Source organism: Pelecanus crispus, chromosome 2 (genome assembly GCF_030463565.1).
Source record: "Pelecanus crispus isolate bPelCri1 chromosome 2, bPelCri1.pri, whole genome shotgun sequence".
Lineage (NCBI taxonomy): Eukaryota > Metazoa > Chordata > Aves > Pelecaniformes > Pelecanidae > Pelecanus > Pelecanus crispus.
Genome location: NC_134644.1, coordinates 143,391,389 through 143,405,309, shown reverse-complemented (window position 1 = coordinate 143,405,309; position 13,921 = coordinate 143,391,389). Strand labels below are relative to the sequence as shown.

The following is a 13,921-nucleotide window of genomic DNA, read 5'->3' as shown; positions in this document are numbered from 1 at the left end:
GGCACAGGCCGTGACGGCACTTCCTAGGCCCGCGGGCGGCGGCACCGCACCTGGCGGCGGGGCGGGCGCGGACGGGCCCCGGCTGCCCGCCCAGGGGCGGCTCCGAACGGCTGCTGCCCGCCCGGGACCCAGGCGTGTCCCCCGCCGGCGCCGCGGGGAGCGGCGGGAGGTGCGAGGGAGCAGCGGGGGGCAGCCCGCAGCGGTCCCCGGGGCGGAGAGGGCAGAGCCCCGGGCGGGGCGGGGGGCGGCCGAGGCGGGGCAGGCAGGCGTCCCCCCGTTTTCTCTCGGTCTCTCGTACCGCAAGAAGCCGTATGTCGAGGGGGGTGCAGGCTGTGACAGCGCTGGCCGGGGCAGGGCACCCGGCGCCCGGCGGGTGAGGCGGGCGGAGCGGCCGCGGGTATCCGCGGCGTGCGGGGCCGCGGTGGGACAGGCCCGGCCCTTAGTCACGGCCTTTAACGCGCCGCCGGAGGACGCTCAGGCAGGGGGAACGCGCGCGGGTTAGGACTGAGAAAAACACTAAATTCTTAAGAAATGTGGCCTTTTAAAGTATAGGCGCATCGCTAAGGGAACCACAGCGGCGCTCGTAAATCACAAGAGCGCAAGAAGCACCTCGGAAAGCTGCGTTCCCCTTCCCCCCGCGGGGAGCAGGCTCTGTTCGGGGGGCTGACGCGACTAAGGACCAAAATAAGATTTTTTTCCCCCCGTTAACAGCAGCCTGACGCACGAACAGCACCAGCGCCGCGGCCCTGGGCGGAGTGGAAGTCTGGGGCGCTGCCTACGCCGACACGGGCTCGTCGGCGCCGGTTCCCCAGAGCCCGGCGGGGCAGCCAGCACTGCCGGCGGCCGCAGCCGCTCCAAAGGCGGCACAGCAGGGCGCGACCCCCGGGCTGCGCTCCCGCCCCAGCCCCCGAGCGCCGCCGCCCGCCAGGCCCCGCCCGCAGCGTGCAGCCCCGCCCCGCAGTGTCCCGGCAGCCTTTGCGCGCACTGGGCCTGCGGCTTCTCCGCGGAAAATGGCGGAGCTAGAGCTGGGGCAGCACTGCGGGGTGGCGGATTGCCGCCAGCTCGGTAAGGGAGGGCGCGGCGGCTCCCCGGGGAGGTTGGGCCCGGGGCGGTGAGGGGGCCGCGGTGAGGGGGCCGCGAGGTGGTGCCTCCCCCGCGGGGCCTCCTCCGCGCTGCCGCAGCCCTGCACGGCCCGTTGCCAGGGCCTGTCGCATCACTTGTGTCACTAGGCGTTTAATCCCCTGCTTTGCCCGCTCTTCTTAGCCTGTTCTCCCGTTCTTCACCCTTCCTTGCCTTCACTGATCTCAGGAATGATGCTAATGAAAATGTAAGCTTTCGGAAAGAGGCGGCAAAAACACTCGTACCGAAAGCTTTCTGATGGGAGCGCTCGGTCTTATAGATGAATTGACGGAGATGTTCATGACCTGAGCTGTGTAGTCCAGTTGCATGGTGGTCCATTAAGACCAAATCTGAAGGATGGAGAAATGGAGTAATTGCCTGGAGGTGGGTGGGCATTTGCTGCCATTGGTGATGCAGATGAGTTCAGCAGACAGTGAAGTGATACTATCTGTAAAAATCGATGCAGTACATGGGGGATATGTGCAGAGACTTAAGAAGTATGTGCGATTTAAATTACACAAGGACAGTATGTATGATATGAACGATACAGATGAAGGAGCAGGACCATCAGGACTGTCAAATGGAGGAGTTGCTGGCTTTTTGGAAGGGATATCCTCTCCTCCAGCTGGCAATCCGTATAATAAAAATTTAAATTGTCCAGTGCTCCAGCAGTCAGTAAATAGTATTCTGAGTGGTCTCGCAATAAATTCAATTTTTAGCATAACTGGTAAGTTTGATGGCTAGCCAAATATTCTAGTTTCAAAGTTTGATATTGAAAAAAATTGAAATTAAAGCATAATTCCAACTTCTGGAATGTATATAAATATAATTTACCTACTCATATGTTTTTCAGTAATACTAACTAGGGGAGCCAACAGTGTAACTGTGTTACAAAAGCCACTTCTAGGTACTGTGTAGATGCAGTTGCTAAGTGTCCTTGTAAAGATACCTACCCCATGATATAGGTAAGCAAAAGTTAATCATATAAAAAGCTAGAAACTATTAGCAAAGCAACGACTGTGTTGTCTAAATGAAAACCAATTTCTTTGTTTCAGATTTTCTTCCCTTTGTATGTGATGGCTGTTCAGGTGTCTTTTGGTAAGTTCATAGAATTGTAGACTGTCTCAAGTTGGAAGGAACCCATAAGGACCATCAAGTCCAACTCCCTGCTCCTTGCAGGACTACCTAATACTAAACCATATGACTAAGAGCATCATCCAGACACTCCTTGAACTCTTGACGGTGCTGTGACCGCTTCCCTGGGGAGCCTGTTCCGGTGTCTCAGTGAAGAACCTTTTCCTAATGTCCAGTCTGAACTTCCTGTGATGCAGCATCCTTCCATTTCCTGGTGTCCTATTGCTGGTCACCTGAGAGAGGAGATCAGCAGCTCTCCCTCTGCTGCCCTGCCTTGAGGAAGTTGTAGACTGTGATGAGATCACCCCTCAGCCTTCTCTTTTCCAGGCTAAACAAACCAAGTGACCTCAGCCACTCTTCACAAGCCTTCCCCTCCAGACCTTTCACCATCTTGGTCGCCCTCCTCTGGACACACTCTTAATAGTCTGATATCCTTCTTATATTGAGGTGCCCAAAACTGCACACAGTACTTGAGGTGGGGCCACACCAGTGCTGTGTAGGGTGGGACAGTCACCTCCCTCGACCAGCTAGCTGTGCTGTGTTTGATGCACCCCAGGACAGGGTTGGTCCTTTTGGCTGCCAGGGCACACTGTTGACTCGTTCAGCTTGCTATCAACCCAAACCCCCAGCTCTCCGTGGGGCTGCTCTCCAGCCTCTCGTCCCCCAATTTGTATGCATAACCAGGATTACCCAGTCCCAGGTGGAAAATCCAGCACTTGTTCTTGTTAAATTTCATACAGTTGGTGACTGCCCAGCTCTCTAGTCTATCCAGATCTCACTGTAAGGCTTCTCTGCCCTGGAGGGAGGCCACAGCTCCTCCTAGTTCAGTATCATCGGCAAACTTAATGTGCATTTCATTCCTGTGTCCAGATCATTTACAAAAACATTTAACGAGCACTGGCCCTTAAATTGAGCCCAGGGGAACCCTGCTGGTGACTGGCCGCCAGCCTGATATAACCCCATATACTATAACCCTCTGAGCCCGACTAGTCAGCTAATTGCTCACTCAACGTATTATGGGCTTGTCTAGCTGTGTGTTGGAAGTTTTATCCAGAAGGATACTGTGAGGGACAGTATCAAAAGCTTTGCTAAAATCCAAAACCACCACATCAACTCGTTTACCTAGGTCAACTAGGTGGGTGACCTTGTCGTGAAGGGAAATGTAAGTTGGTTTTCCTGTAAGATCTCAGTGTGGCAGTTGTGCTGACCTAAATGTTGTATAAAACATTCTGTGACTCAATTCAGATACATTTAGTTAAAAATAATTGTTTCATTGAACTTGCCACTTTTTTCCCAAGCAGCTGTTGTGGAGCTTTGAAATCAGTGGGATTATCTTTGGAATACAGGTAGATTACTTTGGAAGGCATCTAGTTTAGGCCCTGTTTTGTACTGATTTTTTTGGTGGGGAGCATGGGGGCAGGTATTTTTTCTTTAAGAAAAAGAATTGAAGTTTCTTCCAAAGTTCAAATTAGGGCCTGCACTTTGATTTACACTTCAGATTAGCAGAGGGCAGCTGAGTTGAACTCAGATAGACTGAGGGCAAATTGCACTTTTAACATGTTAGAAGCCTTCAAGGGATTTCTGCTGTTGTGGAAGGTGATTAAAAATCCATTAAAACAGACAAACTCCATTTGCTTTGAGCTGAATTCTTAAGCATGCTAATGTCCTTATTCTCTTGAAATGGTTTGTTATCTTGGGGTGTAGGTTCCAAGAGCTAAATGTTTTACATACTCGGGAAGAATATGATCAATCTATTCAAGGTATGAAATGCATAGGTTAGAACAAATTTTGGAGAAGATTAATTATTTAATTGAAGTGTTCCCATGATAAAACTTGTCAGATCACTGTTTAAACATTTAAATGTTTTCACATGGAGTTTTCTTTTCCTGAGATGTTGATAATAGTGTGATATTTTCTTTTTTTGCCACAAAGCCTTCAGCACAGGAGCCGGGATGCTCATGGGTGTTCTGAGGTAATCTAATAATATATGACTACCTTAAAATTAAAATTCCATGCAACTTAACTGTCTGTTTTCAGATTAGATATGTATATGTAGCGTGTAAGTATGAATTATTTAACTGAGAATGTGACAAGCTTAAAAAAATGAATCTACTCATTTTCTGCCTGTCAGAAGTAAATTGAGTTTGAGTAGGATGATGGTTCTTTTTTTAACTGTGAACTAAACTTAACCAGGACAAAAGTAGGAGAGAATCGCTGGACTAGTTTTGCCCATAGAATGGAGAGCTAGCACAGTTCTTTTGGAAAGCTGGGGTGGTGACTTGTAGCTGTAATATCTGGTTATTTAATGCAAAATATTTTGTACTAATGCCTAGGTGAATATAAGAAACAATTCTGTGAAACCAGATCAGCACAAATCTTACCCATGTTCATACAAGGACTGCAATGGAAAGGAGCTTTTGCCAGTTTTATGTCCCTACTGTGAAAAACATTTTTGTCTAAGGTGAGTGGAACAGAGCGTTTATACATCAGTGCTTGTCCATTAGTGTATGGAAAAGGTAATAAAAGTTTTACACTGTTGTTTACAGGCACCGGCATCAATCAGACCATGAATGTGAGAAAATGGACACACCAAAACCTCGAATGGCTGCCACCCAGCAGCTAGTTAAACATATTATAGGCAAGTACAGTGGGATATATATTCTACGGTTTTCTTCAGAAGGCTATTTGAGCTTGTGACCTGCTCTAAGGGTTCAGGTTTGACCAAATAAGAAGAAAGGATGGGGGTTCCTTGTTCAAATAGCCCTAAACTCACATGTCAGCATGTAATACTGTTCATCTAGACCGAGACAACAGTAGCATATGTCTATAAAGAGAATCTTTAAAAATTAAATAGGGCTCAGGTTTCCTTCAGAATTATTGTCTTGTTCTCATTCTACAAGTACTATAATGTAATTAATTGTACCTAGCCATTATTACTTGCATATTAATTCATGTGCAAATAATGCAGTTTTATTGTATTGGGTGCACATGCCAGTCTGCTGGGATTATGCCTACACAACCAAGATGGCAAAAAAATGTGAGTCTACAAGGTAATGTTTTGCAGCTTTTAAACAAGATCTAGGACAGCAAAGAGAGTGAACAGCACTGCCTAACTGGCCAGTGGGGTTATGTGTAGAAAGGAGGATCTGAAACTGTTGCCATATGAACACTGTGATGGCCACAGGTGTAGAAACTTAGGAATTTTTACCTGTTCAGATTTTGCAACCTGTGCTTACCTTGTGATAATGTTAATCTACTTTTCAATGTAAAGGAGTTCTGTTAGGACTGTAACAATTCCAAATATTCTTCAATAGGAGTACCTGATATCATGGCCTCAGGAGGACATGAAAGGAATGGGAACCTTGGAGATATAATGAGGCCCAATAGGCTAATTCCAAGATATGTTCAGGAGACAGTCTGAATCATCACACTAACAGGAATAATACTGTTCTCAGATTCTAAAAAAAATGAGGAAGCAAAAAGCAAAATACGTAAAGGAGCGAAAAACAATGAGACAGCAGCAAAAGTGGCGTTAATGAAACTGAAAATGCACGCGTGTGGGGACAAGTCCTTGCCTCAGGTCAGTCATGTTTGTTTTCAATAATTGAATTCTCAAAGGAAATGGGAAGTTTTCTAAATTTCATGTTCTTCATGTAGTTTCCTCAGTTTGGTTTTGGATTTAATTCTTCAAGCCCACAATCATTTACACATCTATTTCAGCCTGGTACCCAAAACCCATCTCACTAGTCTTATGTCTGTTATAAGGTGTCTGTGTAGAGTTCAGAGCAATCAGATCAAATTCCTTTATTTTATAGCAGAAATGTATTTGTCTGCCATACGGCTGTCACCCAACGTTGCAGGGACAGACAGGTTCTTCTGGGGATCCTTGGCAGAATGATGACAGCGCTAAGTTGTAGTTACAATGAAAGCTTTATTATAATTTGAACAGAATTTGATGATCAGCATAGCATAGAATTTTATGATCAGAGTAGCACAGGATTTTTGTAATCAGAATCAGTGTAGCACAATCTTGTTAAGTAGCGTGGCACAGAATTTTATAGTATGGCTTAGGATTATGCTTCCTAATCACCTGGACCCTCTGCAGATCGGGTCAAATCTTAATACTTGGCTTGCAGTATCAATATCACAGTCATCATCTAGACTCGAAACATGTAAAAGAATGAGTCACTCAGTCCTTGGAGGAAGCAGATGATGGTGGAGGCGTCCCTGGCCACCGGGGGATCATGGGGTTTGCATTCCAGCAGCAGTTCTGGTCCATGTCCCACTTAGGGCTTGTAGCTGCCTGATTTTATGGGCAGTGCTGTGTGTGCTGCTAGGCTGCCCTGTTATGTGACGGGGTCATCACCACCGGGCTGGCCGGGCGCCTGCGACCTTCAAGGCCAGTAAGGAGGGGAGTGGTCGGCCTGGCACCCAGGGGCCTTGGGGCAGATAGGAACAGGGAGAAGTCAGCACGGTGCGCAGGACCTTCAGGGCCATCAGGAGGAGGGCAGAGGGGACTGATACGTGACCAGCTCGGTCACAGAGAACAGCTGTTTGCCGTATGAAATGGTGTTAGTTATGCTAACATAACATCATATTACCAGGGATCAGGAGCAGGGGGTGCCGGTCACACATGGCAAACCCATCTCAAAGGGATGCTTTTCATGCTGGGTACTGAGGGGCTTCTGACACAGACAGGACACAGCTGGAACAACTCTATACCAGTCAGATTGAACCTGTCTCATACGAAACTGAGCTTTGTGTTCTGCAAAGCTTCATTCTTATTTCTGCTACTCAGACTTAATAGTTATTTTTTACATTTCTGGATGAGGTATGAAGGCCCTGAGGTCAGTTGTTCCTGCCTTTGGGTTGGAAAAGGCTATTGACAGTTGCTCTGTGTTTCTTTCAGCCTTTAATTTCTTTGATTCTTGAAGTATTTCACAGATTCCATATTGTTTTTCACTGCCATGGCGAGTCAAACCTGGTGTTCGTCTTTTCGACATAGCAGGATTATGTTGGGTTTAGAAACACCTTGATTCTTTCATCTAGAGTTTCACTTTAGATCTGTACTTATGCATCCTCTTAAAAGAACTGTATTTAAATTACTTTTCACTACATTGTTGTGCTGGAGCACACCAAGTTTAGGCCTGTTAGATTGATTTTATAATGCTGAAAACATTCTATGTGATAGTCTTATTGTTAGGTCTTATCTTAGTAGCATACATTTAATTATTGTTTTTAAAACAACTACAGCTATTCCATTACTGAGTCCTGTTTTTAATTTCTTTTTTTATACTTAATCATGCTTAGAAATTAGATAACTCTGCTTAGGCAGAAGTCATAATACAAAGACCTGCATGTAGCATTCTTCACAGATAGTACCACTTTAATAAATATGTGCTGGAGGGAAAGTGATTAATTTCAAATATTGTGGAACGTAAGTAAAAAAATCCACCCTCAATATATATAAGAAAATTTTAAAGGTTGCTTCCTAAGTCCAAAGCCAGTAAGCTCTAAAAAGCGTAGCACAAATTACCGTATGCTAATTTCTCTTACTATTCATTTTCTCATTTGGATATTAATTGTTTAATCATCTAGAATAGCAATAATTCTAACACTGCTAAATTAAGCCTGTTAACCTTCAGCACCTCTCTATTTAAATTGCTTCCTAGACTCCTTCTGGCTGCCTTCTGCCCAGCTTGTTCCAGTTTGACAGATTTTTTTAATATGAAGTTTCTGGAATGCCTCTTAGGCACATTAGTTCTCTCATCACTATATAGAGAAGCTCAACACATTTTTCTTGGTGGTGCACAGCAAAAGGACAGGGGACAAGGGGCACAAGCTGCAACATGTGAAATTCCAATTAGATAATAGGAAGAAAAATCACAGTGAGCATGGTCAGACTTTGGAACAAGCTGCTCTGAAAATTTGTGGAATCTACATCTTTGGGATGTTCAAAACTTGATTGAATCTGACTTGGAACAACCTGATCTACCTTTATAGTTAGGTCCAGCTTTAAAGTTCCCCCTGCTTTGAGCGTGGTTTTGGACCACATGACACCAGAGGTCCTTCCTGACCTTTCTTATTCTATGATCAGGAAAATCAGGCTGTCTTAGAAATACCTTTTCTCTGGCCTCTTTGTTCAAATTAGCTTTCTGCAGATGATTGCTTCATTTGGTGTCAGACCTGATAACGAGTAACCCCTCTTGAGACTGACAAGCTCAAAACAGGAGGACCATGCTGCAAAATAGTGTTAGTTATTGCGTCCCTGACTGACTGGTATTTTCTTGGATATGGCACAGAAATTCCAGGAGGCATATCCCATAGTAAGGGATGCAACAGTAGAATGAGCTGTTTTGTGAACTGTGGGAGACTGTCTCATCATCCTTAGAACTGGAGGAGCAACTGTAAGAACGTGCTGCAGTACTGACAGCAGTTGAGTGATGTTAACATGTGTCCATAATAGGATGGCAGTTGTGTTAGCTGTTTTACAGGTTGTGGTCATTTACAGTTTAGCAAGATTCAGGCCCTGGTTCTCTTGCCCCTTTGTAATATTCCTGGATCTTAAAGATTTTCTTGTGTGTGGAGAGCACTCAAGTTTTGAGGAAAATGCACAGATTGAAATTCAGATTTAGTTTTATGAACATAGCTGGGGGGGAGGGTAGTTCCATATTTTTCTAGGGAAGGCAATAAAAAAATCCTTTAAAAAGAAGACTTCTGTCTTGTTTGATAGTGTCTGGCTTGGGCTCAGCAAGGGCCATCTTAACTGATGAATGTACCAGTCATGCTTGCTCTGTGTCTTCTGTTGAATGTCAAGAAGAAATAAACCTGAAGAAGGGATTTTCTCAATCCCGTTCAAAATCTTTTGCTCATAGGTTACTCTTGAAATTTCTTAAACAAATGTTTCAGTCTAGTAGATATTGAAAGAGAGTTTAATACATAAAAGGAGGAGCTGGCCATGACCGGAATGTTGGTTTGCGAAGCAGGCATTTTTAGTGCGGTGAATTGTTCTGTTTTAACCGCCTTTGCGTTCCAATTTGAGACATTCTACTGCTGCCAAAGGCCAGTGCTGCTTACTTAAGCTCACCTTTTTCTCCCCCGAGCAGTCATTATTGTCTAGTAAACCCAGGGCAGACACCTTTTCATGTCTGTCTGTATATAACAGTCTAACTGTAGGGGTCTGGCGAAAGACGTTTTCTCCACCTTTCTCAACTTTCTGTCCATCATATATGTGCCTGGAGCTGGAGGGGATTGGACTTGATGATCTCAGTCATTTATATTCTGCAGTAAAATGGGGTCTTGGTCCTGATGGAACAGAACAAGTTTCATTTGGTAGTTTCTGGGTGGAAGTTTAAGTTTTTTTACTGAAAAACTGTTAGAAGTGTATGACTGGAATTACGTGCTGCTTCTGTGAGTAATTTTTTGTTTATTTTTCATGTTTTTCTAGACAGAAAGAATTTACTTTCAAGTATTTTTACCAAAGGGGAACAAAGAGAAAAGCAAGCCTATGTTCTTTTGCAGTAAGTGGAGTATTGGCAAAGTAGTAGATTTTGCGGCTTCCTTAGCAAGCCTTAAAAATGACAACAACAAATCAACATCCCAGGTAAATCGGTAATAATAACAAACATTTTCCAGCTTGTTGGGGTTTGAGTTTGGTTTTTTTACCTCCCCCACCGCACTTCTTGCATCTCAGATAGGCAAATCTTGATGTTAATTTCTGTGCTATTTGTCTTACAGAAATTGAGATTATGCCATACTGCCTCTGGCAAAGCCTTGCCATTTGAACACACATTGGAAACATGGCTATCTGATAAAGACTATCCATTGTACAATGGTGGAAATGTAATTTTGGAGTATCTTGATAATGATGTTCTATTTATAGAAGATACAGAGTCGTACTTCAGTTAATCAGTAAATTACCACAAATGAAAAAAATCAAAGATTTATTTAGAAGCATGGTATTCAAACCAAGTCCAGTTTTCTTTTAAAATCACTGGTATGCCAGAATCTCTCCTCAGTTGTAAAGACACGGTTCCCATCGATTTCTCAGTTGCTTGACTGACAGAACAACTATGTCCTGAAAGGAAAATTAGTTATTATAATAAGTAATATTACAGATACTCACTTTCTAGAATAAATTCTTGCTTTGTTTAGCTGTATAGTGTCAATAATGTTTTCTTAAATTTTGTATTTATTTTTGTGTAAATGGTGGGAAAAGTATGTATTAAAATCAATAAATAACAAAAACGTAAACTTGCAGTGTATCAGTTTTCTGAAGGGGAGAAACACATTACACTATAGCAACATCTTTTCTACATCTACAAGAACAGATTTCATTGAGTTGAGAATCCAGCACTGTCCATGCTCCAGGTCCACGTTTTCTTCTGTCCTCATAATAGCATAACGATGTTTAGAAGGAAAGCTTTCTGAAGCAAAAGTGAATTCACACAGTTGTGTCTCTTGTGTATGTAAATCTTAGCATCATTGGGTGATTAGGTGGGGGATAAAAAGAGAACTTGAAATTAACCTTTTCTAATTCTTGTGTAAAAGAGGAAGAAATACGGTAAGAAAGGAAGAAATACAACACAACTAGAAGCGTAGCATTCAACAGCTTGGAGTTTCATCCTGGCATTTCTGACCGTAGGTAAATCTCTTCTTATTGCTTCCCCTTCAGCAGTCTGCAAGATGAAGTTACTAAGTTTTAAAGCAGTTGTTTACAGTGATTGTACATAAAGAAGTTACACCTCTGGGTGTAAGCCTAAGTATGACCTATGGAATTAATGGCTTTCTCAATTATCAGTGTCTTGAAATTGTTTGGTGCTCATTAGGCAGATTGTTCAGAATATCAGTAGTTGATGTACTTCCAGTTTTTGGATCTCTTTTGGTGGATTTCACAGCTGGATTGTAAATTCAAAGTGAACATAGCAAGGACGAACCACAAGATTATTTTTATTACACTTACAGCTGTCCTGAATTACTGAAAAATAAAAACATGTGATGTTGCACACAAATATCAGGGCCAGCACTTTCCTAACTGTAAGTTCTGATGTGTAACCAAGGAGCCTTGCTTCATCTTTCTTGAACAGGCCTGTTACAACCTAAACTCATTCTGCAGTGGCCTTGAGCCTGTCTCTGTTTAAGCTGGAGTAGAACCCTTTCAAGACTAATCCCTCCAATTTGCTTTCATCTGTCTACAATTTAGCCAAAGTTCTCCAATTGGAAGGAGCTGTAAAGGGAGTCCTACAGTGACAGAAAGGACAACGTATGAATGGGTGTAAGCAGGGCGGCGGGAAGCACAAGCCTAAGCTGCATTTGCAAAGCTGTAGTGTGTTTCTATCACTCTGTGGTGCTGTGCAATGTGAACGAACTACTGAGGCAAGCCTATTCATCTGATACCAAACAGGCTAGCAACATTTTCAGCTGCAATTGGCTGCAGCATTGTGAGGTGTGATCCATTGCTACTGAAATGACCTAGTGGCTTGTGATTAGGGCGCAATGTTCAGACACGGGGGAGACATCTCTGTCCCCCATAGCCTGACTCACTGCTAGGTCTGTGACTCGCCTTTCAACGAGTTTGAAAAGAGAAGAGCTACCTTTCTTTCTCAGACACGGGGCATTTTCTTTCAGGCAGCTATCTTCGTGTGCTGTTCTCATGTTCGCAAGGATGTTCCAGCTTGTATGCGCACCGTGACTGAACATACTCGGTAATGCCCGGAGGTGTAACTGGGCCACAGGGAGACTGAATGACTACATTGTTCAAAAATGTCAGTGTGATGCATTTCAGGAACATTGTCCTGCCATTGCAGGACATATATAGAAGTGGGGAGAAACTCTATGGGGAGGGTGGAGGACAAGGCTCAGGAATGTTGCTAGTCCTGTCAGAAACGGAGTTTTGGTTCAGAGCTGACATGAGGCAGAGAGGGGTACTCAAACCTGCAAGTGGTCACCTGGGCATTCAAAAATCTGGATTTGGTGTTTCGGCTCATTCAGTTACTGTGTTCCCTAACTGAACGTGCTTGCCTAAAGGGAACCATTGTCCACTGGCTATAATGCTAGATTCTGGTTCATTTGTACCCATTGGAAAACAAAGAGATAGCCATGCATGGCACATCCATTCTAGGCACAGCTGCAATTAAAAAAAAAAAAAATCACAACGTAAGAGTCGTCTGCCTAGCATCTTTTTCAAAGGTACTCTCCATTGGCAGAACAGTAATGTGGTCTTGTTCAAGTGGCTGTAAAGTATCATGTATCATGGGTTTTGGTACTACCAGGTAGTATACCTTTATAACAACTTAGGAATATCTGTAGGATTATCATATACTGATTGGACTTGCATAAAAACCAAAACCATCTCAGTAAGCATGTCACTGTTAATTGTTCTTATTTTGCTTACAGTACTCTTTACTGTAGTTTTAACATGACTTAGGTATTGATAAATTATTTTACTGGATGTGGTGTGGATGCCACAAAAAGGAGGGTGCTTCTGGTTTCCGTGAAGGAAAGGGTCTTCAGTGGCTGAATATTTTGGAAATCTTTGTTTCCTGGCAGCGGGAAGTATACATGGATTTCTCCATTTTCTCCCACCTATGTCTCCAGCTGTTTGTCATCTCCCTTTCCAGCGCAAGAGGAACAGTTCCCTTTTCCCTTGTTCTTTCTTTTCCTTTCTTTCCTCCACAGTTCTTTATTCACCTTTCTTTCCATCTTAGGCTGCTGTGGTAAGGACTATGCAGTAAGAGGCAAACAAACCATCGCTGCTGGACAAGTGAGTCTGGGCAGAGACCCAAACTGAACTCGCTCCCCCTGCTGTCGTTACCGAAGCAAGTGGAATATGCTGCTACAGAACAGAAATCCCCTTATAGAGCCTGTAAAACAGTTGCTGTAATGAGAGGTATACTATTAACAATGTTAATGAAGCCATTTTCCATAATAATGGTGCAGTCCAATATAGCTTATACTGAGGCATGTTTGGCAGCTTGCCTCAACAAAAACTGAATCAGAGCCAAAGTGCCTCTTTCTGGCTGTATGATTTTATTATAACCTTGTAAAGAATGACTTGCAAAATAATTAGTAAAAACACACCTTATCATCTCTGCAGTTCTTTAATGACTGTGAATACTTTAAAAAACAGGCTTTTGTGACTCTTCCCGTTGACAAAATGGGAAGGAGGAAACATGAAAAGGCACAGTGACTTGTCCCACCGCAACAGCACCGCTGGGAATGGAAACCATATCTCCACTGATGTGGAAAGGACAAAACTACGCCTGTTTGGCCTTGAACAAGTGCCCGGTTGTGGGTTGGACTGGCACTGGGGAAAGGGGGTAAGGCTGCTAATTTTGGTGGTGCAGACGTTTCATGATCATTTTAAGTCATAAAGCAAACTACAACCCCTGACCTGTTTACAGTAGATCATCATTTAATGTACGACAGGAAATCACATTAGCTGCAGTTTGTGAACGCAAGACAACACCTCAGTGTTTTACCTTTACTTGATGAAAGGCAATAGGGCCAAAAGACCACAGAGAAACAGTGACACTGGTATCAGTCAGTCTTGGAAAGCTTTTTTCCCCTCTGTATAACTTTGATTATGGTGATCTTGAAAATGCATCATTTGAACGGCAGATTGTTTTCAAAAATCTCCAAAAGCTAGGGAGCTTTCTGGAAAATGTGT

General features: G+C 43.7%; 1 protein-coding gene across 2 annotated transcripts; it reads left to right on the top strand.

Annotated features, from left to right (window-relative positions):
* Positions 1-1,010: 1,010 nt before the first annotated feature.
* ZFAND1 (zinc finger AN1-type containing 1) lies at positions 1,011-10,570 on the top strand. Of its 2 annotated transcripts, none has more exons than XM_075705624.1 (8): positions 1,011-1,065; positions 2,175-2,217; positions 4,186-4,225; positions 4,587-4,714; positions 4,800-4,891; positions 5,709-5,833; positions 9,701-9,856; positions 9,991-10,570. In XM_075705624.1, exons 1-8 carry the CDS (start codon positions 1,011-1,013, stop codon positions 10,159-10,161), a joined length of 810 nt encoding a protein of 269 aa, XP_075561739.1. In that variant the 3' UTR covers positions 10,162-10,570. The 2 variants fall into 2 exon arrangements, with proteins under 2 accessions (XP_075561739.1, XP_075561740.1); XM_075705625.1 differs by having other exon boundaries at positions 5,709-5,837; positions 9,723-9,856.
* Positions 10,571-13,921: the final 3,351 nt, after the last annotated feature.